This window comes from Scyliorhinus torazame, chromosome 2 (assembly GCF_047496885.1).
Source record: "Scyliorhinus torazame isolate Kashiwa2021f chromosome 2, sScyTor2.1, whole genome shotgun sequence".
NCBI classification, from domain to species: Eukaryota; Metazoa; Chordata; class Chondrichthyes; order Carcharhiniformes; family Scyliorhinidae; genus Scyliorhinus; species Scyliorhinus torazame.
Genome location: NC_092708.1, coordinates 114,590,572 through 114,617,757, shown reverse-complemented (window position 1 = coordinate 114,617,757; position 27,186 = coordinate 114,590,572). Strand labels below are relative to the sequence as shown.

The 27,186-nt window shown below is 48.3% G+C and overlaps 1 protein-coding gene across 3 annotated transcripts in view; it reads left to right on the top strand.

Annotated features, from left to right (window-relative positions):
* Window positions 1–27,186, top strand: part of erich2 (glutamate-rich 2) — a 321,595-nt gene that overhangs the window by 109,782 nt on the left and 184,627 nt on the right. For all 3 annotated transcript variants that reach the window (XM_072475841.1, XM_072475840.1, XM_072475842.1), the window contains one exon: window positions 5,829–5,948. In XM_072475841.1, coding sequence (XP_072331942.1) covers window positions 5,829–5,948 — 120 coding nt within the window. The remainder of the gene's footprint in view (window positions 1–5,828; window positions 5,949–27,186) is intronic.

Below are 27,186 nucleotides of genomic sequence, written 5' to 3'. Positions count from 1 at the left end.
ACCCTTCCGCCATGTGGCGCATCACTCGCTGTAGAAGGGGGTCAGTCGCCGTCTCTGCGCGTATATGGGCCAGACTTGGGTCATCAGCTGGCAGATTTGCTGCTGTCAGAGTCACGTATGCCTCAATTTGACGCACGAACCCCTCCGCATCTGGTGGTGTGCTCACTGCTAGGGAGAGCGTGTCTGCCACGATGAGATCCGTAGATCAGTTCAAAATCATACCTCCTGAGTTTAAGTAAGATGCGTTGGAGGCGAGGGGTCATGTCGTTCAGGTCTTTGTTAATGATGTTGACCAGGGGTCGGTGGTCAGTTTCAACCGTAAATCGTGGAAGACCATACACATAGTCGTGGAACTTGTCCAGTTCAGTTAACAAGCCCAGGCATTCTTTTTCTATTTGCGCATAGCGCTGTTCGGTAGGGGTCATGGCTCGTGAGGCATATGCAACCGGGGCCCATGACGACGTGCTGTCTTTTTGCAGGAGTACCGCTCCAATACCAGATTGGCTGGCATCCGTTGAGATCTTTGTAGGGTGAGCCGTGTCAAAGAACGCCAACACTGGTGACGTGACCAGTTTGTGCTTGAGCTCCTCCCATTCCAGCTGATGCGATTGTTGCCAGTGGAATTCTGTTGATTTTTTTACGAGATGGCGCATATTCGTTGTATGAGAAGCCAGGTTGGAAATGAACTTCCCAAGGAAGTTGACCATGCCCAAGAATCTTAGGATAGCCTTCTTGTCAGCCGGCCGTGGCATGGCTGTGATGGCGCTAACTTTGTCTGCATCGGGACGGACCCCTGATCGTGAGATGTGGTCCCCGAGAAATTTCAGCTCAGTCTGGCCGAAGGCATACTTGGCGCGGTTGAGACGCAGGCCATTTTGTCGTATGCGGGTGAAAACGCGTCGTAGACGATGCATGTGTTCCTGCGGAGTGGTGGACCAAATGATGATATCGTCCACATATACACGTACCCCTTCGATGCCTTCCATCATCTGCTCCATAATGCGGTGGAAAACTTCAGATGCTGAAATGATGCCGAATGGCATCCGGTTGTAGCAGAATCTGCCAAAAGGGGTGTTGAACGTGCATAGCCTTCGGCTGGCCGGGTCCAATTGGATCTGCCAAAATCCTTTGGACGCATCCAATTTGGTAAATATTTTGGCTTGCGCCATCTCGCTGGTGAGTTCCTCTCGTTTCGGGATGGGATAGTATTCCCGCATGATGTTGTTATTCAGATCTTTAGGATCTATACATATGCGGAGCTCGCCAGAGGGCTTCTTTACACAGACCATGGAGCTGACCCATGGCGTGGGCTCCGTGACCCTGGATAGGACCCCTTGGTCCTGAAGAGCCTGCAGCTGCAACTTGAGGCGGTCTTTGAGTGGCGCAGGAACCCTGCGAGGTGCGTGAACGACAGGGATGGCGTCCGGTTTGAGTCGAATCTTGTACGTGTATGGCAATGTCCCCATGCCTTCAAAAACCTCCTGGTTGTGAGCAAGGAGGGAATGGAGATTTGCGTGGAACTCAGCATCCGGGAAGTCGGAAATCTCATCTGGAGAGAGAGACATAATGCGCTGTACCAGGTGAAGGACCTTACACGCCTGTGCACCCAGTAACGAGTCTTTTGATGAGCCGACAACTTCGAAGGGGAGTGTGGCCGTATGCGTCTTGTGAGTTATCTGTAGCTGGCAAGATCCTATGGACGGGATGACGTTCCCGTTATAATCAACCATCTTGAGCCGGGATGGCGTGATGGGTGGTTTGACCTTCATGGCCTGGAATTCAGAATATGCAATCAGGTTGGCGGATGCGCCGGTGTCCAGACGGAAGGTGACGTGCGATCGGTTGACCGTCAGGGTGGCACACCACTCATCGGCTGGATTGATGGCATTGACCTTGTTGACATCGATGACGGAAATGCGGAAGGCATCCTGGTCATCTGCATCACTTAACTGGAAGTCTTGATGCGTGGGCTGGACGGTCCTGACTTGTCTGCGAGATTGTCGGGGATGTGCACGATCCATGGGTTGAGCCGCACGACAGTGGGCAGCGTAGTGGCCCATCTTGCCACATCTGTGGCACTGACGGTTTTTAGCAGGATATTGCCCTTTTAAGTGTACAGCTCTACAATTGCCGTACGTCGTGACGTCACGGCGTTCGTTGCGCCACTGCGCATGCGCAGTGCGATCTTGCGGTGGGCGCGCCTGCGCAGTGCGTCCCTCGATGTGGCCGTTATTTTTGGCGCGCACCAGCACGGGAGACCGCGAAAAGTGCGGGAAGCGGCCGCTCTCGTCGGGGCCGCGGGTCGGGAAGTAATCGACGGCCTGGATGCGTTCGGCGTCGTGGGCGGCCTGGCTTGCCGATTCGACGGCAGGGGACCCCCTCCGTGCCAATTCGGACGCCTGAAATCGGGCAAAACGACTGGTTGCATTTTCGTGGAGGACACAGGCTTCCACAGCAGACGCTCAGGTGAGGCCTTTTATTTTAAGAAGCTGCTGGCGTAGGCCACTGGAGGCAACGCCAAAAACAATCTGGTCCCTGATCATGGACTCTGTGGTGCTGCCGTAACCGCAGGACTGCGCTAGAATTCGGAGGTGCGTCAAAAAGTGTTGAAAAAGCTCCTCCTTACCTTGCAGGCGTTGCTGAAAGAGGTATCTTTCAAAACTTTCATTCTCTTCAACATTAAAGTGCTGGTCCAGTTTGAGGAAGACCGTGTCATACTTGGATTGGTTTTCCCCGTCTTCGAACACCAGTGAGTTGAAGACGTCGAGGGCGTGCTGCCCTGTGTAGAAGAGGAGCAGTGCAATCTTCGTTTCATCCGAGGCACTCTGTTTCTCGTTGGCTCGGATGTACAGGTCAAATCGCTGCCTGAAGAGCTTCCAATTGGTACCAAGGTTCCCCGCGACTTGCAACGGCTGCGGTTTGTCGGTGCGGTCCATGTCCAGAATGGCAGGTTAGTTGGCAGGTATCGATCCACTCCTGTACCATGTGGTGTTGGGCGTTCTGACACACAGATGAGCCAACACAGTTGTATATGGTACAACGCTATTTTATTTAAAGTTTCTATGTACAGTTTTGTCTTGATACTCTGCACGTGGGGATTCCCTGTTTGTGATGTTAAAACATGTCGTGTCCTTGTCCCCAGACCTACTGTCCACCAGGTGTCATGTTCGTGCTTTTATATGGTTCCTGTCTTTGTGTGTGATTGGTTGTGGTGTTGTATGTTCTGATTTGTCTGTTGGTGTGTCCATCATGATGTGTGTGTTTGAATATCATGACACACAGTAAGAAGTCTTACAACACCAGGTTAAAGTCCAACAGGTTTGTTTCAAACACAAGCTTTTGGAGCACTGCTCCTTCCTCAGGTGAAATGAAATTTCACCTGAGGAAGGAGCAGTGCTCCGAAAGCTAGTGTTTGAAACAAACCTGTTGGACTTTAACCTGGTGTTGTAAGGCTTCTTACTGTGCTCACCCCAGTCCAACGCCGGCATCTCCACATCATTCCAGGGTAGAGTGCAGGGCCATGGAGATGGCGTCTGCTGTGGACCTGTTGCAGCGGTAGGCAAACTGTAGTGGATCAAGGCAATCCGGGAGGCTGGAGTTAATTCGTGCCATGACTAACCTTTCGAAGCACTTCATGATGATGGATGTCAGAGCCACTGGACGATAGTCATTAAGGCACGTTGCTTGGCTTTTTTTTGGTACAGGGATGATGGTCGTCTTCTTGAAGCAGATAGGGACCTCAGATTGTTGTAAAGAGAGGGTGAAGACGTCTGCGAATACCCCCGCCAGCTGATCCGCGCAAGACCTGAGTGCCTGTCCGGGTACCCCATCCGGGCCAGTGGCTTTCCGAGGGCTGCTCTGACGTCTGCAATGGTGACCTCAGATACGTCATCCAAGGCTTCTGTGGTGGAGGGCTTGCTCTCGCTGACCTCTTGTTCAAAGCGTGCATAGAATGCATTGAGCTCATCAGGGAGGGTGCATTGGAGCTGGTGATTTTACATGCCTTCATCTTACAGCCCGCTATGTCTTGCAGACCTTGCCGTAGTCGGCGGCAGTCCATGTGGGACTCAAGCTTGGTCAAGTACTGTCATTTGGCATCTTTAATGGATCTCCTTAGATCATATCTGGCTTTCTTGGAGAAGTCAGGGTCGCCTGACTTGAAAGCCTCAGACCTAGACTTCAGCAAGCAGTGGATATCCCTGTTCATCCAGGGTTTCTGGTTGGGAAACACGCAAATTTGTTTCTATGGCACACAGGATTTGCCTGTGGCTGAGAGGTAAGAAAATCCCTTGAGATGGAGAACTTCATGAGTGTGACAGAGAGTCAGACGCTTTTTTTAAATGAGATTGCAGGTCTTGATTAGCTTCCTGATTATTGTTTTTGTAGTAAAATTGTCACTGGACAACAAGTATTCCGATTCAAGGAAATTTCATCAACAACATTTGCATGTTCATAATGAGCAAAATGCTGCCGATGCTGGAATCTGCAATAACAACAGAAGATGCTGGAAAAACTCAACAGGTCTGGCAGCATCTGTAAGAGAAAGCAGAGTTAATGTTTACAGTCCTTTTGGCTCTTTGTCAGAACTGAAAGGAGGTAGAATGGTGTCGATGTTAAAGTGTATCAGTGAGAGATTGCAACAAAAAGTAGCAACTTTAAGAACAGATGGCATGTTGTGGGGGAGGGAGGTAGAATTGAATCCATAGAATCCCTACAGTGCAGAAGGAGACCATTCAGCCCATCGAGTTTGTACCAACCCTTTGAAAGAGCACCCTACCTATGCATATTCCCCCACCCTATCCCTGTAACCCCACCTATCTAAGGAGCAATTTAGTATAGCCAATCCACTTAATCTGCACTTCTTTGGACTGTGGGAGGAAACTGGAGCACCTGGCGGAAACCCAGGGGGAGAAAGTGCAAACTCCACACAGACAGTCACCCAAGGCCGGAATTGAACCAGGGTCCCTGGCACTGTGAGGCAGCACTGCGAACCACTGTGCCACCGTGTCACCTCTTGAGGCAATACATGCATGGGATATTTTTAAAAAGGGGATTAAGTTGGAGGAGAAAGGTCACAGTCTAAAGCTGCTGAATTTAACATTTAAGTCCCGAGGACTGCCACATGCCCAACCAAAAGATGAGATGCTGTTCGTTTAGCTTGCGCCGGGATTCACTGGAGCATTGCAACAGGCCAAGAATGAAGCTGGTGCAGCACTATGTGGAGTTAAAGTATGACTAGGCGTTCTGCATCTCCAGGATTATTATCCATTATAAAAAATCGTCCTCTTTGAATTGTATCTTGAAATATTTAACAATTAAATGCCTCATCCAAAAAGTGTTATTTCCAATAGCTCAATGCACCCTTATTATGACTTTGAAATATTAGTCCACATTATGATCATTAGAGGACTGATGATGAGCAATCAAATAATATTTGATTTACTTTGTAGATTGAAAATAGATCTAAAAATTGTTTGAAATTTGCTCAAGAGCAGTAGTACTTTCAGAACATTTATAAACAAAGAAGTTTTACAAGTAAGACCAATATTTTTACAATGGTCTGAAATAAAATGTTAAAAATGTTTGTATTATAACTCTGTCATTGGGTCATTTAACACTTTAGCTGGATTGCTTCCATTTGTATTCCATCAGAAGAAAATTTTACTTCACATGCAACTTGCTTGGAAAAGTCAACAGCAAGTTTGGAATCATGATTCAGAGCAGAGGGTGGTGATGTGAAAAAACATAAAGCACATGCATCCAGGAAAATACTGCCAAAGGATATTTGCTATTTGTTTTTAACTATTTACCTTCCATTTTGCTTTCAGAACAGCCTGCATCTCCAAATAGTGAACTAAAGAAGTTAGTAAACCAAGAATCAAACTGGTCTTCTGAGAAACGACAGAACTTGAATGTTAAGAAACAACATATTGAATCCAAGATGAATGGTAATTATATATTAGGCATGAATTATTTCGCACAGTATTTTTTGTAATTTGTTTATTTTTTAACTTGCAACACTGATCGATTAACAGTTTTCTGTAAATGTAATAGCAACAGTTCTGTTAATGTAGAAAGTTTTGCGTAGTGTAGCATCCAAAAGGGTTTCATGAATACTATCTTGCACCGAGTCACACAAGGTATTAGGGTAGTGGCTGAAAATCCTGCCAAAGGTGATGGTTTTAAGGAGCTTCTTTGAAGGAGTAAAAGAGGCATTGAAGTAGAGAGGGTTAGTGAGGACATTTCAGAGTTTAAGGATCAAGCAGCTGGAGGCATGGCTGCTTTTGGTTGTGAGATTGGAGGACATTACAGAGATGCTGATGGTCAAGGCTATTTGAAAAAAAGGCTCTTGAGTTTCAAAATCACTCGCCAAGTCAAGAACCTTTTATAGGTCAGTGAGTACAGGGTTCTGAGGAGTTAGAACTTGGCAATGTTAGGATACAGGCAGCAGAATTATGGGTGAGTTCAAGTTTGTGGAGGGTGGAAGAGGGAGGCTGGCCAGAGAACATTGGAATAGTCTAGCTTAGAGGCAGCAAAGGCATGGATGAGGGTTTCAGCAGTAAATGAACTGAGTTAGGCAGAGTTGCATGATGTTATGGTAATAGATTGGTGATGGGGTAGATCTGTGGTTAGAAATTCACCTTGATGAACTTCCAGTGGGGACCATGGAGTGAGAGGTCGCACATTTGGTGGCTCCTGCTCGTGGCGTTTTGTTCAGACCTTTTCCCTCGTTAACAGCTGGATGTGAGGTGGAATAAAGGTGCAGGAGAGTGAGGGGAAGAGATTGACCCTCTGATGTATGGAGCTGAGAGCCAGAACTGGTCGGAAAAAAAGGAGCTGGTGCAGCGCCTACGACGCACGTGGAGATGGCGGAGGGACAGGGTGTGATCCTGCCGGTTCAGTGGTTGACGGGCCAACTGGCGAGCTTCTTAAATGAGAAGTTCAGCCAGCAACGGAAAGAGAGTCTGGAGGACCTGGCCTGGGTGGTGGATTTGATCAGGGCGATGGTCGACTGCGTGGAAACGAAGCTGGCGGCCCAGGGTCAGGTGATCCAAAAGATGGAGGAGGTAGCAGGGGAACATGAGCATTTTGCCTCAATGGCAGTGGAGATGGGGCTGAAGCGTGATCAGCAGAAGCGGCTTCAGGAGAAGGTCAAGGACCTAGAGAGCCGGTCACACAGGCAGAATATAAGAATCATGGGCCTGCCGGAGGGGAGTGAAGGAGCCGATGCTGGTGTGTTTGTGGGTAGGATGCTGGAGAAGCTGCTTGGGAAGGGTGCGTTTGCATGGTTGTTGGAGGTGGATCGAGCGCACAGGGCGCTAATGAAGAAGCCCCAGATGAACGAGCCGCTGAAGGCAATGGTGGTGCAGTTGCACCAGTTCGTGGACAAGGAGCGAATTATGAGGTGTCCAGGCAGACTAGGCGCTGTATCTGGGAGGGCAGTGAAATCAGAGTATCCCAGATGCAGAGTTGACCAAGAAAAGAGTGAGCTTCAACAGGGTCAAGGCTGCCCTCTACAAGAAGTGGGTGACGTTTGGGCTACTGTAACCGGGAACTGTACTTTGGATCAGTGGAGGAGGCAGTAGAATTTGTCAGAGACAATGGACTGGCAGGAGAAAGTGGACTTTGAACTTTGGTGGAGATGCTGTTATGATGTTATGGTTAAGTTATGTTTGGGGCCATTTCTTTCTTTTTCGGCTTCAGGTTTGTTTTTTTGCCCTTTGTTAAGAGATGGGGAGTTGGTCTCCCTTTGTTTGGGTTTGGGGATGGATTGTTTTTGGTTTGTTTGCACTAATGTTCGAGCGGGGGGGAAGGGGAGTAGGATGCTAAGCGGCATAGGCGGGGGCCGTAGGCTAGCTGGGCGGGTGAGTTCACGGAAGCGAAATGGGGAGTGAGTGGGGGGATGGGGCAGAGGCTGTTTCTGGGGGATCTGGGGGGGGGGGGGGTGGTTCTACTGACAGTGGACGGGTATTTAAAGTATAAGAGGTGGAGGATTGATGACGGTGGGTGCCCGAGGGTGGGCCTGGGAGGTGCGGGCCACAGGCCGGAGGCTGTCCCAAGAGGGACAAGGATTGAATGGGCCAGTCAAGAGGGCCCATGTGTTCGTACACTTAAAGCGATTGAAGGCGGATGTGGCCATGCTACAAGAGACCAGATTAGGCTGAGGAAGGGATGGGTAGGGTAAGTGTGTCATTCCGGATTGGATTTTAAAACAAAAGGGATGGCGATTTTGGTCCATAAACGGGTGGTGTTTGAGGTGGGAAATATAGTGACGGTTTCTGGGGGGAGGTATGTTATGGTAAGTGGGATATTGAGGGGATGCCGGTGGTGTTCGTCAACATCTATGCCCCGAACTGGGACGATGTGGAATTTATGAGGGGGGTGCTGGGGAAGATTCCGGACCTGGACTCTCATCGGCTGATTATGGGGGGAGTGCTTCAATAGCCCTGAATCCGAGATTGGACCGGTTGAGTTCAAGGTCAGGGAGGGTGTCGACTACAGCGAAGGAGATTCGGGGGTTTATGAAGCACATGGGGGAGGGGGGGTTGATCCGTGGAGATTTGGGAGGCCGAGGGCAAAAGAATTTTCGTTTTACTCCCATGTGCACAAGGCGTACTCCCAAATATATTTTATTTGCGGTGGATACATAGAACATAGAACAATACAGCGCAGTACAGGCCCTTCGGCCCACGATGTTGCACCGAAACAAAAGCCATCTAACCTACACTATGCCATTATCATCCATATGTTTATCCAATAAACTTTTAAATGCCCTCAATGTTGGCGAGTTCACTACTGTAGCAGGTAGGGCATTCCACGGCCTCACTACTCTTTGCGTAAAGAACCTACCTCTGACCTCTGTCCTATATCTATTACCCCTCAGTTTAAAGTTATGTCCCCTCGTGCCAGCCATATCCATCCGCGGGAGAAGGCTCTCACTGTCCACCCTATCCAACCCCCTGATCATTTTGTATGCCTCTATTAAGTCTCCTCTTAACCTTCTTCTCTCCAACGAAAACAACCTCAAGTCCATCAGCCTTTCCTCATAAGATTTTCCCTCCATACCAGGCAACATCCTGGTAACTCTCCTCTGCACCCGCTCCAAAGCCTCCACGTCCTTCCTATAATGCGGTGACCAGAACTGTACGCAATACTCCAAATGCGGCCGTACCAGAGTTCTGTACAGCTGCAACATGACCTCCCGACTTCGGAACTCAATCCCTCTACCAATAAAGGCCAACACTCCATAGGCCTTCTTCACAATCCTATCAACCTGGGTGGCAACTTTCAGGGATCTATGTACATGGACACCTAGATCCCTCTGCTCATCCACACTTTCAAGAACTTTACCATTAGCCAAATATTCCACATTCCTGTTATTCCTTCCAAAGTGAATCACCTCATACTTCTCTACATTAAACTCCATTTGCCACCTCTCAGCCCAGCTCTGCAGCTTATCTATATCCCTCTGTAACCTGCTACATCCTTCCACACTATCGACAACACCACCGACTTTAGTATCGTCTGCAAATTTACTCACCCACCCTTCTGCGCCTTCCTCTAGGTCATTGATAAAAATGACAAACAGCAACGGCCCCAGAACAGATCCTTGTGGTACTCCACTTGTGACTGTACTCCATTCTGAACATTTCCCATCAACCACCACCCTCTGTCTTCTTTCAGCTAGCCAATTTCTGATCCACATCTCTAAATCACCCTCAATCCCCAGCCTCCGTATTTTTTGCCAATAGCCTACCGTGGGGAACCTTATCAAACGCTTTGCTGAAATCCATATACACCACATCAACTGCTCTACCCTCGTCTACCCGTTCAGTCACCTTCTCAAAGAACTCAATAAGGTTTGTGAGGCATGACCTACCCTTCACAAAGCCATGCTGACTATCCCTGATCATATTATTCCTATCTAGATGATTATAAATCTTGTCTCTTATAATCCCCTCCAAGACTTTACCCACTACAGACGTGAGGCTCACCGGTCTATAGTTGCCGGGGTTGTCTCTGCTCCCCTTTTTGAATAAAGGGACCACATTTGCTGTCCTCCAGTCCTCTGGCACTATTCCTGTAGCCAATGATGACATAAAAATCAAAGCCAAGGGTCCAGCAATCTCTTCCCTGGCCTCCCAGAGAATCCTAGGATAAATCCCATCAGGTCCCGGGGACTTATCTATTTTCAGCCTGTCCAGAATTGCCAACACCTCTTCCCTACGTACCTCAATGCCATCTATTCTATTAGCCTGGGGCTCAGCATTCTCCTCCACAACATTATCTTTTTCCTGAGTGAATACTGACGAAAAATATTCATTTAGTATCTCGCCTATCTCTTCAGACTCCACACACAATTTCCCATCCCTGTCCTTGACTGGTCCTACTCTTTCCCTCGTCATTCGCTTATTCCTGACATACCTATAGAAAGCTTTTGGGTTTTCCTTGATCCTTCCTGCCAAATACTTCTCATGTCCCCTCCTTGCTCGTCTTAGCTCTCTCTTTAGATCCTTCCTCGCTACCTTGTAACTATCCATCGCCCCAACCGAAACTTCACACTTCATCTTCACATAGGCCTCCTTCTTCCTCTTAACAAGAGATTCCACTTCCTTGGTAAACCACGGTTCCCTCGCTCGACGCCTTCCTCCCTGTCTGACCGGTACATACTTATCAAGAACACGCAGTAGCTGATCCTTGAACAAGCTCCACTTATCCAGTGTGCCCAACACTTGCAGCCTACTTCTCCACCTTATCCCCCCCAAGTCACGTCTAATGGCATCATAATTGCCCTTCCCCCAGCTATAACTCTTGCCCTGCGGTGTATACTTATCCCTTTCCATCATTAACGTAAACGTCACCGAATTGTGGTCACTGTCCCCAAAGTGCTCTCCTACCTCCAAATCCAACACCTGGCCTGGTTCATTACCCAAAACCAAATCCAACGTGGCCTCGCCTCTTGTTGGCCTGTCAGCATATTGTTTCAGGAAACCCTCCTGCACACACTGTACAAAAAACGACCCATCTATTGTACTCGAACTATATCTTTTCCAGTCAATATTTGGAAAGTTAAAGTCTCCCATAATAACTACCCTGTTACTTTCGCTCATATCCAGAATCGTCTTTGCCATCCTTTCCTCTACATCTCTAGAACTATTAGGAGGCCTATAAAAAACTCCCAACAGGGTGACCTCTCCTTTCCTGTTTCTAACTTCAGCCCATACTACCTCGGAAGAAGAGTCCCCATCTAGCATCCTCTCCGCCACCGTAATACTGCTCTTGACTAGCAGCGCCACACCTCCCCCTCTTTTGCCTCCTTCTCTGAGCTTACTAAAACACCTAAACCCCGGAACCTGCAACATCCATTCCTGTCCCTGCTCTATCCATGTCTCCGAAATGGCCACAACATCGAAGTCCCAGGTACCAACCCATGCTGCCAGTTCCCCTACCTTATTTCGTATACTCCTGGCATTGAAGTAGACACACTTCAAACCACCTACCTGAACACTGGCCCCCTCCTGCGAAGTCAAATCTGTTCTCCTGACCTCTATACTCTCATTCTCCCATACCCTAAAACTACAATCCAGGTTCCCATGCCCCTGCTGCATTAGTTTAAACCCCCCCCAAAGAGCACTAACAAATCTCCCCCCCCAGGATATTTGTGCCCCTCAGGTTCAGATGTAGACCATCCTGTCTGTAGAGGTCCCACCTTCCCCAGAAAGAGCCCCAGTTATCCAGAAATCTGAATCCCTCCTGCCTGCACCATCCCTGTAGCCACGTGTTTAAATGCTCTCTCTCCCTATTCCTCATCTCACTATCACGTGGCACGGGCAACAACCCAGAGATAACAACTCTGTTTGTTCTAGTTCTGAGCTTCCATCCTAGCTCCCTGAAAGCCTGCCTGACATCCTTGTCCCCTTTCCTACCTATGTCGTTAGTGCCAATGTGGACCACGACTTGGGGCTGCTCCCCCTCCCCCCTAAGGACCCGGAAAACACGATCCGAGACATCACGTACCCTTGCACCTGGGAGGCAACATACCAAACGTGAGTCTCTCACGCTCCCACAAAATCTCCTATCTGTGCCCCTGACTATAGAGTCCCCAATTACTAATGCTCTGCTCCTCTCCCCCCTTCCCTTCTGAGCAACAGGGACAGACTCCGTGCCAGAGGCCCGTACCCCATGGCTTACCCCTGGTAAGTCGTCCCCCCCCACAAGTATCCAAAGCGGTATACTTGTTTCTCAGGGGAACGACCGCAGGGGATCCCTGCACTGACTGCTTTTTCCCAGTCCCTCTTACAGTTACCCACCTATCTCCAATCTTTGGTGTAACTAATTCCCTGAAGCTGCTATCTATGACCCCTTCTGCCTCCCGAATGATCCGAAGTTCTTCCAACTCCAGCTCCAGTTCCCTAACTCGGTCTTGGAGGAGCTGGAGATGGCAGCACTTCCTGCAGGTAAAATCAGCAGGGACACTAACTGCATCCCTCACCTCAAACATCCTGCAGGAGGAACATTTTACTCCCTTCCCTGCCATTCCTCTAACTTTCTACCAAGATCTGGCTAACAACTAAATTAAATTTTTATAAAAAATAATAATAATATAATAAAATATGGTACTTACCTCAGACCAATGGGTTTTATTATTAGGTTAGAGGAGGAGGGCGGGTGGGAGACACTACACGTGTAGTGTCTCGGGTTTCCTCTCCACCAGAATTTATTGGTGAGGGTCTTCCCAGACGTCCGCGGGTCGACTTCCTGTTCCCGCCTAAAAAACTAATTTAAAAAAAAAAAAGAAAAATTCTCAGCTCCTGCTGAAATTGACTAACCAGCCAGCTCCACTCCCGCCGAAATCGACTGGCCTGCCCCTGCAAAGATAAGTGCTTTTAAAGGACAGACTTACCTCCCAGCAACCACTTCTGCAATGCTCCCGCTGAAACTGACTCACCAGCTGTTCTCCCGCCGAAATCGACTGGCCTGCCCCTGCAAAGACAAGTGCTTTTAAAGGACAGACTTACCTCCCAGCAACCACTTCCGCAATGCTCCCGCTGAAACTGACTCACCAGCTGTTCTCCCGCCGAAATCGACTGGCCTGCCCCTGCAAAGACAAGTGCTTTTAAAGGACAGACTTACCTCCCAGCAACCACTTCCGCAATGCTCCCGCTGAAACTGACTCACCAGCTGTTCTCACGCCGTAATCGACTGGCCTGCCCCTGCAAAGACAAGTGCTTTTAAAGGTTGACTTACCTCCCAGCGGCCACTTCCGCAATGCTCCCGCTGAAACTGACTCACCAGCTGTTCTCCCGCCGAAATCGACTGGCCTGCCCCTGCAAAGACAAGTGCTTTTAAAGGACAGACTTACCTCCCAGCAACCACTTCCACAATGTTCCCGCTGAAACTGACTCACCAGCTGTTCTCACGCCGAAATCGACTGGCCTGCCCCTGCAAAGACAAGTGCTTTTAAAGGACACCTACCTCCCAGCAGCCACTTCCGCAATGCTCCCGTTGAAACTGACTCACCAGCTGTTCTCACGCCGAAATCGACTGGCCTGCCCCCGCAAAGACAAGTGCTTTTAAAGGTTGACTTACCTCCCAGCAACCACTTCCGCAATGCTCCCGCTGAAACTGACTCACCAGCTGTTCTCCCGCCAAAATCGACTGGCCTGCCCCCGCAAAGACAAGTGCTTTTAAAGGACAGACTTACCTCCCAGCAACCACTTCCGCAATGCTCCCGCTGAAACTGACTCACCAGCTGTTCTCCCGCCGAAATCGACTGGCCTGCCCCTGCAAAGACAAGTGCTTTTAAAGGTTGACTTACCTCCCAGCAGCCACTTCCGCAATGCTCCCGCTGAACCTGACTCACCAGCTGTTCTCCCGCCGAAATCGACTGGCCTGCCCCTGCAAAGACAAGTGCTTTTAAAGGACAGACTTACCTCCCAGCAACCACTTCCGCAATGCTCCCGCTGAAACTGACTCACCAGCTGTTCTCCCGCCGAAATCGACTGGCCTGCCCCTGCAAAGACAAGTGCTTTTAAAGGACAGACTTACCTCCCAGCAACCACTTCCGCAATGCTCCCGCTGAAACTGACTCACCAGCTGTTCTCACGCCGAAATCGACTGGCCTGCCCCTGCAAAGACAAGTGGCAGGGGTGGTGGATGTCGAATATTCGGCAATAGCGGTGTCGGACCATGCCCTGCACTGAGTGGATTTACGAGTGAGCAAGGGAGGGGGCCAGCGCCAGCGCCCGCTATGGAGGCTGAATGTGGGACTGTTAGTGGAGGAAGAGATGTGTGAGCGGTGGTTTTGGGTCCGGTGCTCGTGATGCGACCATCAATTCACACGAGACGGAGAGTTGAAGTGAACAGTGGTTTAAATCAGCTGGAACTGTGCCTGCCTGCGACTGCTCTGTACTGAGTGCCGCCTACAGGTTACAGATCTCTAGACCTCCCCCGAGGGGGTGGAGCAATAGGCGGAGCCCACAAGGGCACCAACACAATACAGTGTAATGTAATGTAATACAATGGCGGGCCATAGGTGGAGCCCACAAGGGCATCAACATAATACAGTGTAATGTAATGTAATAGAATGGTGAATGGTCGCAGTAATACATTCACCACAGCTGGTAAGGGCCTTCAATGAAGCAAAGGAGTTGGGAGTGCTCTCCCCCGACATTGTCACAGGCGTCCATCTCTCGCTTCTTAAAACGGGGATAAGTATCCGGAAAATTGTGGGTCATATAGGCCGAACTCCCTGTTAAATGTGGATGCCAAACTATTGGCGAAGATCCTGGCCACAAGGACCGAGGACTGCGTCCCAGGGGTAATAGGGGAGGACCAGATGGGGTTTGTTAGGCGGCAGTACTTGGCAACCAACATTAGGCGGCTGCATAATGTAATTATGATGCCTCCAGAGGTTGAGGTGGTGGTGGCCATGGACGCAGAGAAGGCCTTTTATCAGGTGGAGTGGGAATACTTATGGGAGGTCCTGTGGGTGGTTTGGGTTTGGGCAGGGATTTGTGGATTGGGTTCGTTTGCTATACCAGGCACCGGTGGCGAGCGTGCGGTCGAATCGGGTGAGATAGGACTACTTCAGATTGTACCGGGGGACGAGGCAGGGATGTCCATTTTCCCGCCCTTGGCTATAGAGCCGTTGCCATTGGCATTGAGGGCGTCAAGGGTCTGGCAGGGGATAGTACGGGGGGTGGGTGGTGGTGGAACACAGGGTCTCACTCTCCGCGGACAATCTAGTGTTGTACATATCGGACCTGCTGGGGGGAATTGGAGGGATTATGGGGATATTAGAAGAATTTGGTCGGTTTTCGGGATACAAATTGAATATGGGTAAGAGTGAGGTAGTTGCGATTCAGGCGAGGGGGCAGGAGAAGAGATTGGGTGAAAGGCCGTTCAAGGTGGTGGGAGGGAGGTTTCCATATTTGGGTATCCAGGTGGTGCGGGGGTGGGAGCAGCTACATAAATTAAATTTGGGTTGGTTGGTGGATCAGATGAGGGGGACGTTCGGAGGTGGGATGCACCCCCGTTGTCATTGGCGGGGAGCGTACAGACAGTTAAAATGACGGTCCTCCCAAGGTTTCATTAACTACTGCTGGGCGGCGAATATTGCGATGGTCAGGAAGTGGGTAGTGGGGGAGGGATCGGTATGGGAGCGGATGGAGGAGGCATCATGTAAGGACATGAGTTTGGGGCACTGTTAATGGCACCTCTGCTGTTCTCGCCGGCTCGGTACTCCACAAGCCCGGTAGTAGCGGCAGCCCTGAGGGTTTGGGGACTGTGGAGACAACACATGGGGTTAGAGGGAAGGTCGGTGTGGGCACCGATATGTGATAACCATCGGTTCGCTGGGGGGGGGGGGGGGGGCGGGGGGGGGGGGGGGGGGGCTGTGTGGGGGTTTCGAAGATAGGAGCGGGCTGGGGATCGAGAGATTTGTGGATCTATTTGTGATGTTTCTGAGTTTGGAGGAGCTGGAGGAGGAGTTTAGGTTGCCGGGGGAATTGGTTCCAGTATCTGCAGGCGAGGGAATTTGTACCAAGGCAGGCTTCGACCTTCCCGCACCTGCCGCCCCAGGGGCTACTGGATAAAGTGGTGTCGACAACAGGTGTAGGAGAGGGGAAGGTCTCAGGGATCTATAAGGAGCTGATGGAGCGGGAAGGAGCCCCAATACCGGAGGTGAAGAGAAAGTGGGAAGAAGAGCTGGGTGAGGAGTTGGAGGCCGGGTTATGGGAGGAGGCCCTGAGGAGAGTTAATGCGTCCTCGACATGCGCAAGGCTCAGCCTGATACAGTTTAAGTTGGTCCATAGGGCACATATGACTGTGGCCTGAATGAGCAGGTTCTTTGAGGAGGTAGAAGATAGGTGAGGGCGCTGTGTGGGGGGGTTCCTGTGAACCATGTCCATATGTTTGGGCATATCCGAGGCTGAGGGGTTTTTGGCTGGAATTTTCTGATCCCATGTCAGAGGTCTTAAAAGTGAGGGTGGTTCCGAGCCCAGAGGTGGCGACCTTTAGTGTGTCAGAAGACCCGGGAACCCAGCGGGTGAGAGAGGCCGACGTCCTGGCCTTTGCTTTCCTGGTGGCCCGGAGACGGATCCTACGAGGGTGGAGGGACTCAGAGCCCCCAAAGTCGGGGGTGTGGGTTAGCGACATGGCAGGGTTTCTCACAATCGAGAAAATTAAATTTGCCTTGAGGGGGTCATTGCAGAGGTTTGCTCGGAGGTGGTAGCCGTTCACCGACTTCTTTGAGAAAAATTAAGCTGTCAGCAGGGGGGCGGGGGGGGGGGGTGGAGTGTGGGGGAAAGGGAGGCATGGGTGAGACGAATAAGGATAGGAGAACCAATGGAGGGGTGGTTGGGGAAGGTGGCACTGTGTGTAAGCCATGTTGGCTGGGGTCAGTGCTCGGGGGGGTTTGTTGGTTGTATGGCTGTGTTTTTCTTTTTGTTGAAAATTTCATGTGTAAAATTGTTAAAATTATAAATGCATCAATAAAATATTTTCTGGGAAAAAAAGAAGTTCACCATGATGTCAAATAGGATGCCAAGGATGCAATCGGTTCAGTTCAGCCTCAAATTGACGGGTTAAAGGAATGGCGGAAGGGTCTAGAGAACAGAGTTTATAACCAGGGTCAAAGACAGTGACCTCAGCATTCCAATCTGCTGTTGGACAAGCACTGTCAGAGACAATGGAGAAGTCGAGAGAGGTGGCGATGAGGTAGAGCTAGGTGATATTAGCGGACATGTGACACCTATTATGTTTTAGAGTAATGCCACTGAGAAGGAATAAGTAGATGAGAAATAGGAGGGAGCCGTGATGTGCAGGAGCAGGATTGGAAACCTGTTGCAAATGATTCCCTGGCTAAAACTGCATAGGTGTAAGAATGGACCTAGGTGAGTGTGTTTCCCACCCACCTATATGGTGAAGAAGTGGTGTTGGAGTAAGATAGTGTGATCATCCATCTCGATGACTGTATACAGGTGCTGAAGGAAGAGGGTGAATTTTTTACCATGATTACTGTCACTTAAGATGTCATTTGTTTCTTTTTTGGAGGAGGGGTTAATTCCAAAGTCCCCAATTTTTTTTCCAATTAAGGAGCAATTTAGCGGGGCCAATCCACTTACCCTGCACATTTTTGGGTTGTGGGAGTGAGACCCATGCAAACACTGGGAGAATGTGCAAACTCCACATGGACAGTGACCCAGGGCTGGGATCGAACCAGGGTCCTCAGCGCTGTGAGACAGCAGTGCTAACCACTGCACCCACCATGCTGCCCAGTCATTTGTTACTTTGATAAGGGTGGTTTTAGTGCTACAGTGGGGATGGAAATATGATTGGAGGTGTAAAAACTTGGATCACCACAGATTTGCAAGCAACAATACATTCCATGACTTTGAAGAAGAAAGTGAGGTCATAAATGAGGTAATTTGCAAGAACCAAGGGGCAAAGTTGGGTGATACTGGCAGATTTCAATTGGAGAGGAAAGTATCTGAGGAGAGGGAACTCTCAACAACATCAGCTAATGTGGGGCCAGGAAGGGAAGATAACTGGAATGGATTCAATTTGATTTATTGTTACGTGTACCGAGGTACAGTGAAAAGTATTGTTCTGCGTACAGTCCAGACAGATTGTTCCATACATGAAAAAACATAGGACATACGATAAATACACAATGTAAATACATAGACACAGACATCGGGTGAAGCATACGGAGTGTGTTACTATTCAGCAGAGAAGATATGTGGAGAGATTAGTTCAGTCCATAAGAACTGGTAACAGCGGGGAAGAAGCACTCTTTGAACATGTTAGTGCATGTTCTCAGACTTCTGTATCTCCTGCCCGATGGAAGAGAGAATAACCCGGGTGGGAAGGGTCTTTGATTATGCTGCCCGCTTTCCCAAGGCAGCGAGAGGTGTAGACTGAGTCAGTGGATGGGAGGCGGATTTGCGTGATGCACAGGGCTGTGTTCACAACTCTCTTGTAGTTTCTTATGGTCTTGGCCGAGTAGTTGCCATACCAGGCAGTGATGCAGCCAGATGGAATATTTTCTATGGTGCATCTGTAAAAATTGGTAAGAGTCAATGTGGACATGCTGAATTACCTTAGTTTCCTGAGGCGCTCTTGTGCTTTCTTGGTCGTAGTGTCGATGTGGGTGGAGTCTGCATGTTCTCCCCGTGTCTGAGTGGGTTTCCTCTGGATCATCTGGTTTCCTCCCACAAGTCCCAAAATGAAATGAAATGAAATGAAAATGGCAAATATAGCAAAGAAAATAGCAAAGACATGCTATTAGGTAATTTGGACATTCTGAATTCTCCCTCTGTGTACCCAAACAGGCACCTGAATGTGGCGACTAGGGGCTTTTCACAGTAACTTCATTGCAGTGTTAGTGTAAGCCTACTTGTGTAAGATTATTATTATAACTGATCATTGGTTTGGTGGGAATGGGAGCAAGAATGAAATTAGTGGATCTCAAACTGTGCAATTCAATTTTTGTTCTTGGAATAACGAAGCAACATTATTTGAACCTTCTGATATTGCAAGAAGAATTAACTGAGACCGAAAACACCTGTTTCGCTTCAATCCATGGAAGAAGAGATTGAGAGACATCTGTTTATCCCATCTGTTTGGATTTGATTTTAGTCGAAGTGTGAAAGGATGGAAACCCACTAATCCCTAGACTAGTTTTTCAATTATTTCTTTCAAATTGCCCAATAATGCCAGCTTTGGTTGATATATTTTCTTAGTTTACCGGAAATGATAACGCTTCCTTGCAATTTGGATTAGGTCTGCAGTTTTCAATTTCTATTGCCAATGTTTATGATGAGGCATGATTTTAATCTTTTAGAATATTAAAAAAAATTAATAATTTAGTGTACCCAATTCATTTTTCCAATTAAGGGGCAATTTAGCATGGCCAATCCACTTACCATGCACATCTTTGGGCTGTGGGGGCGAAACCCACGCAAACATGGGGAGAATGTGCAAACTCCATCTTGCTGGCAAGATGGATACAGAACTGGCTAGGTCATAGAAGGCAGAGAGTAGCAATGGAAGGGTGCTTTCCTGATTGGAGGGCTGTGACTAGTGGTGTTCCGTAGGGTTCAGTGCTGGGACCTTTGCTGTTCGTAGTATATATAAATGATTTGGAGGAAAATGTAACTGGTCTGATTAGTAAGTTTGCGGATGACACAAAGGTTGGTGGAATTGCGGATAGCGATGAGGACTGTCAGAGGATACAACAGGATTTAGATCGTTTACAGACTTGGGCGGGGAGATGGCTGATGGAGTTTAATCCAGACAAATGTGAGGTAATGCATTTTGGAAGGTCGAATGCAGGGAGGGAATATACAGTGAATGGTAGAACCCTCAAGAGTGTTGACAGTCAGCGATTCTAGGTGTACAGGTCCACAGGTGACTGAAAGGGGCAACACAGCTGGAGAAGGTAGTCAAGAAGGCATACGGCATGCTTGCCTTCATTGGCCGGGGCATTGAGTATAAAAATTGGCAAGTCATGTTACAGCTGTACAGAACCTTTGTTAGGCCACACTTGGAGTATAGTGTTCAATTCTGGTCACCACACTACCAGAAGGATGTGGAGGCTTTAGAGAAGGTGCAGATGAGATTTACCAGGATGTTGCCTGGTATGGAGGGCATTAGCTATAAGGAGAGGTTGAATAAACTCGGTTTGTTCTCACTGGAACGACGGAGGTTGAGGGGCGACCTGATAGAGGTCTACAAAATTATGAGGGGCATAGACAGGGTGGATAGTCAGAGACTTTTTTCCAGGGTAGAGGGGTCAGTTACTAGGGGGCATAGGTTTAAGGTGAGAGGGGCAAGGTTTAGAGTAGATGTACGAGGCAGGTTTTTTTACACAGAGGGTAGTGGGTGCCTGGAACTCGCTACCAGAGGAGGTGGTGGAAGCAGGGACGATAGTGACGTTTAAGGGGCATCTTGACAAATACATGAATGGGATGGGAATAGAGGGATACGGACCCTGGAAGTGTAGAAGATTTAAGTTTTGATGGGCAGCATGGTCGGCACAGGCTTGGAGGGCCGAAGGGCCTGTTCCTGTGCTGTATTTTTCTTTGTTCTTTGTACCACACGGACAGTGACCCAGAGCCTGGATCGAACCTGGGACCTCGGCTCCGTGAGGCAGCAATGCTAACCACTGCGCCACCGTGCTGCCACAATCTTTTAGAGTATTGATAGATAACGGATTCCCTCTCTCAAATTTTAAAAGTAATACATTTCAAATTGACACCTGTACCCAAGTTGTGGACGCTTTCTCATATTTTTTGCTGTGTTTGTGTTTTACCCTTTCTCCTGATCACCATCTCCAAATCTTGATTCCTAATTTACCCATTTTTCCAAACTGGGTCCACTATGATTGATAAGAACCAAAGAGTTTAGATAACTTTTCTTGAGCTTTTGCAGGACTGGTTTTAGTCTATTTTAGTTTGAGAAACTGAAGCTTCAATAGCAAATTTGGAGCTTACCCAAGTGAAAAATTATGAAATAATCATAAGACCATAAGACCGTAAGACATAGGAGCGGAAGTAAGGCCATTCAGCCCATCGAGTCCACTCCACCATTCAATCATGGCCGATTTCAACTCCATTTACCCGCTCTCTCTCCATAGCCCTTAATTCGTCAAGAAATCAAGAATTTATTATCTTCTGTCTTAAAGACACTCAACGTCCCGGCCTCCACCGCCCTCTGTGGCAATGAATTCCACAGACCCACCACTCTCTGGCTGAAGAAATTTCTCCTCATCTCTGTTCTAAAGTGACTCCCTTTTATTCTAAAGCTGTGCCCCCGGGTCCTAGTCTCCCCTGCTAATGGAAACAACTTCCCTACGTCCACCCTATCTAAGCCATTCATTATCTTGTAAGTTTCTATTAGATCTCCCCTCAACCTCCTAAACTCCAATGAATATAATCCCAGGATCCTCAGACGTTCATCGTATGTTAGGCCTACCATTCCTGGGATCATCCGTGTGAATCTCCGCTGGACCCGCTCCAGTGCCAGTATGTCCTTCCTGGTATAGACAACCATGTTAGGGCAATTGGATAATGTCTGCTTTTTTGAGATGGTGCCTGACCTGGTCAGAGTTCTTTCACATTACACTTGGGAACAATTGAAAAACTGCCGATGCGTTACAACATGCAGAGATCTCACTGACATTTTTTGACAACCAAAGAACCTGGAGGATTTTGCCTTAGCTTAGGGTTGCTCAAATCCCTGCAGATAGAGAAGTTCCATCAGCATTTTACTGTCTTTTACATTTTTCGTAAAAGATTGGTGGGCCTGAATCTGTTTTCATAGCAGGTTTGACCCTGGACATCAGGTGTTCTTGTTCAAGAAAACAATTACAGCTGCAATAATAATCTTTATTAGTGTCACAAGTAGGCTTACATTAACACTGCAATGAAGTTACTGTGAAAATCCCCTAGTCGCCACACTCCGCGCCTGTCCGGGTACACTGAGGGAGAATTCAGAATGTCCAATTCACCTAACAAGCACGTCTTTCAGGGCTTGTGGGAGGAAACCGGAGCACCCGGAGGAAACCATGCAGACACGGGGAGAACGTGCAGACGCCGCACAGTGACCTAAGCTGGGAATCAAACCCAGGTCCCAGGCGCTGTGAAGCAACAGTGCTAACCACTGTGCTCCCGTGCCGCACACCAGCATGGTAAACTTTGTATTGCTCCTCTGTACCAATTAATCAATTAGCAACAATGACAAAGTGTGCAATAGGTCTCATGTATCCCCAGAATTATGAACAATTGTAAGAATTGTTGCTCTTGTTTGTGCTCCAAAGCACTTCATTTCCAATTGCACAATCTGCCTTCTTGTTGAATTGTACTATCAGCAGATTATTAGCTTGCGTATCTTTAGAAACCTAACAAGCAATTAAATAAAAAACGACCAAATCTTCACATTTACGAACATACGAAGTAGGAGCTACGGCCATTTGGCCCTCGAGCCTACTCTGTCATTCGATAAGATCATGGCTGATTTGTTTGTTTTAAAGTGCCACATTCCCATCTGATACTGGTAAACTTTGGTGTCCGTCTGATGGGAATCTACCTCCCTCTATCTTTAAAATATTCAATGACCCTGCTTCCATTAGCTTCTGAGGGAGAGAGTTACACAGCCCTCAGACTCTTTGTCCTATAAAGGGAACCCCTAAATTTAAAACCGTCCTTTCCGCACCTTGTCAACACCATACAGAATCATATATACTTCATTTCTGTGTTTTATTTACTTGGCATAGTGAAAATGCATTGAAATTATTTTAACTCTGCCAATTTATTTTAAAAATTCATTCAAGGAATGTGGGTTTCACTGGCTAGGCCAGTGTTCATTGCCCATCCCTAATTGTCCTTGACAAAGTGGTGGTGAACTGTATTTTTGAACCGCTGCAACCCATGTGGCGTAGGTACTCCCGCAGTATTGTTAGGGAGGGAGTTCTAGAATTTTGACCCAGTGACAGTGAAGGAACAGCAATATATTTCCAAGTCGGGATGGCACATGGCTTAGAGGGGGATTTTCAATAATACTTCCAAAACACGTATGTATATTTTTTTGTAACAAGTGTGCTCTTTTCTTTAAAAGCTTTTTGTAATATTTTGTTAAACATTTTTTGTGTAAAACTGCAGTCAAATCTCATTTAACACATTAACTTGATTGCTTCCATTTGTATTGCACCAAAGGAAATTTTTCTTGATATACAGCTAGTTTGGAAAAACGACAGGGATAAATTAGGAATCTGGGGCTAGATTTTCAGTCTAGGGTTCAGAGTCTGATGGCCGGATTATTTCTGGGCCTCAATCTCACAGTGCGTCAGCGTCTGTGAGGCAGCGTGATTTTTAAAGACAAAGACCCTAATTGACCTGGAGGAGAGTTTGGTAATCAATTAGTGGCACTGGAACGACTACTTGAAGGCAAGACCTCCTGTTGGAGAGTGATTCTAAAAAGTAAACGGTAGCCATTGCCTGGAAGAATGAAAGAGGCATCAGAGGGCCAATATGGTGCATACAAATGGCCAAACTTTCACTCCTCAAGTACTTAATCCACTCTGCTCAATCGATCTGATGATGCAATCGTGACTGATGGAAATAAAGATATGATAGGTGAGGACCTTGAGATGATTGTAATCACAAAGGAGGCAGTATTGGGCAAGCTAATGGGGCTAAAGGTAGACAAGTCTCCTGGCCCTGACTGGATGCATCCCAGAGTGTTAAAAGAGATGGCTAGGGAAATTGTAAACGCACTAGTGATAATTTATCAAAATTCACTAGACTCTGGGGTGGTCCCAGAGGATTGGAAAGTAGCAAACGTGACACCACTGTTTAAAAAAGGAGGTCGGCAGAAAGCGGGTAATTATAGGCCGGTAAGCTTAACTTCGGTTGTAGGGAAAATGCTGGAATCTATCATTAAGGAGGAAATAGCGGGGCACCTGGAGGGAAATTGTCCCATTGGGCAGACGCAGCATGGGTTCATAAAGGGTAGGTCGTGTCTGACTAATTTGGTAGAATTTTTTGAGGACGTTACCAGTGCAGTAGATAACGGGGAGCCAATGGATGTGGTATATCTGGATTTCCAGAAAGCTTTTGACAAGGTGCCACACAAAAGGTTGCTGCATAAACTAAAGATGCATGGCATTGAGGGTAAAGTGGTAGCATGGGTCGAGGATTGGTTAACTAACAGAAAGCAGAGAGTGGGGATAAATGGGAGTTTCTCTGGTTGACAACCTGTAACTAGTGGGGTCCCTCAAGGATCAGTGTTGGGCGCGCAGTTGTTCACAATTTACATAGATGATTTGGAGTTGGGGACCAAGTGCAATGTGGCAAAGTTTGCAGACGACACTAAGATGAGTGGTAAAGCAAAAAGTGCAGAGGATACCGGAAGTCTGCAGAAGGATTTGGATAGGTTAGGTGAATGGGCTAGGGTCTGGCAGATGGAATTCAATGTTGCCAAGTGTGAGGCTATCCATTTTGGGAGGAATAACAACATAATGGATTATTATTTAAAAGGTAAGATGTTAAAACATGCTGCTGTGCAGAGGGACCTGGGTGTGCTGGTGCACGAGTCGCAAAAAGTTGGTGAACAGGTGCAACAGGTGATTAAGAAGGCTAATCGAGTTTTTTTTCATTGCTAGAGGGATGGAGTTCAAGACTAGGGAGGTTATGCTGCAATTGTATAAGGTGTTGGTGAGGCCACATCTGGAGTATTGTGTTCAGTTTTGGTCTCCTTACCTGAGAATATTGGCACTGGAGGAGTGCAGAGGAAATTCACTAGGTTGATCCCAGAGTTGAGGGGATTAGAATATGACGAGAGGTTGAGGAGACTGGGACTGTACTCATTGGAGTTTAGAAGGATGCGGGGGGATCTTATTGAAACATAGAAAATTATGAAGGGAATAGATAGGATAGATGCGGGCAGGTTGTTTCCACTGGTCGGGGAAAGCAGAACTAGGGGGCATAGCCTCAAAATAAGGGGAAGTAGATTTAGGACGGAGTGTAGGAGGAACTTCTTCATCCAAAGGGTTGTGAATCTCTGGAATTCCTTGCCCAGTGAAGCAGTTGAGGCTCCTTCTTTAAACGTTTTTAAGAAAAAGATAGATACCTTTCTAAAGAATAAAGGGATTCGGGGATATGGTGTACAGGCCGGAGAGTGGAGCTGAGTCCACAAAGATCAGCCATGATCTCATTGAATGGCGGAGCTGGCTCGAGGGGCCAGATGGCCTACTCCTGTTCCTAGTTCTTATGTTCTTATTTTCTTAAGATCAAATCTTTGTGTAATTGCATGATCACATCAATTTGACTATTCTATTTATGTCTGCAATTTTCATCAGCCACACCGCATAATGGCTCCCCAATGACTTCCGGTGACGGCGGGCTGGAGGCAGCCGCACAATGGAGGGCTCCCGTTCGGGAACGGCATTTTCGGGGCTTTAAGCCCGGTCCCAGGGTCCACGGAGGCGGCAGAAGCAGGGAGAAGGCACGGAGGAGGCACAGTGAAGGCACAGAAAAAGAAAAAAAAAATGTCGAGGGTGAGCAAAGAAACGGCCGTAAAAAAAACAGCTGAAGGTCCGTCGGGGAGAGGAAAGGTCACCGCGGGGTCACCAAAGAAAATGGAGGCTGGAGCACCAGGGGAGGCCGCATTGCTTACGGCTGAAGAAATAACTAAGGTGATGGCTGCGGAATTCGAAAAGCAGTTGGCGCAGATTGCGAAATGCATGGAGACGGTGAGGAAGGAGATGAGGGAGGTTTTGAGTGTGCTGGTGGAGGAGGCGGTTTCCCCGGTGAGGACGGAAGTGGCGAGTGCAGTGGCGGAGGTGCGAGAGCAAGGGGAGGCGCTGAAGGAAGTGGAGGAGACGTTATTGCAGCACGGTGATCAACTTGCCTCGATGGGGAAGGGGATGCGGAAGGTGATGGACACTAACAAGGATCTGCGAGGAAAAATGGAAGACCTGGAAAACAGATCCAGGCGACAGAATTTGAGGATTGTGGGGCTGCCCGAAGGAGTTGAAGGACCGAAGCCGACTGAGTATTTTGCCGCGATGCTGGCAAAACTATTGGGGGAGGGGGAGGATCCCTCCTGATATGAACTGGATCGGGCTCATCAGTCGTGGAGGCCTGTACCAAAGGCGTGTGAGCCGCCAAGGGCAGTGACTCTGTGCTTCCGTAGGTACAGTGTGAAGGAGAAGGTCCTGAGCTGGGCCAAGCAGAAGCGGGTGGTGCAGTGGGCTGGAGCTGGTATACGTGTATACCAGGACTTTACGGTGGAGCTGGCGAGGAGGCGGGCTGCCTTCAACCTGGTGAAGAGGGCACTGTACATTAGCAAGGCGCAGTGCGGCATTGTATACCCAGCGAAGCTGAGGGTGACTTACAAGCTCAGAGTCTTTTATTTTGGAACGGCGGAAGCAGCGGAGAAGTTTGCGAAAGCAGAAGGACTGTGGCAGAACTGACAAATTGAGGAATGGCCATTTGCCGATGTAACCTCATGACTGTATTTTCTTCCTTTTTGTATCACTGCGCGCAGGTGTAGAGGCTAAAGGAGCCAATGTTGTATATATTTGGACAAGGGAAGGGACGGGACTTTCACTCGAAATGAGGGTTTTTTGGGGTGTAGGTGGATATGCGGGGTTTGTGTGCTAAAAGGGGATCTTTGGGCTTTCCTGGGGCCGGGCAAGTGGGAAAGGGACCCGGGCGGGGGCCTCCACGCTGGCCGGTTTAAGCCGGCCAGTGAACGGGAGTGAGGTGGGGGGAGGGGCTGTGGCCATCGGAGCCTGGCAGAACAGGGTCCGAGTGGTCTAGCCGGGGTGGAAAGTTGGGGGGAAGGAACCGAGGTTGGGAGGAGGAGTTTTACAAGAGGCAGTGGATGGGAGGAGCTGGAGACCTGGGGGGGGGGGGGGGGGGGGCTGTGTAAGATTAAGGGTTACTACGGGTAATCCCTGATTCCTTTTTGTCATTTGTTTATGTAAACATGCGGGTTGAGGTTTGGGGGTCGGTGGGTAGATGGGATCGTTGTTATTATGGGGACTGACATATCTTGCTGATTATTGTTTATTGTTGATGGATGTAAATGTGGGAGAAAATGTGAAAAAGGAGGCGAATACAAAAATTAAAAAATAAAAATAAAATAATGGCTCCCCAATGTGGTCCCAACTGCTGT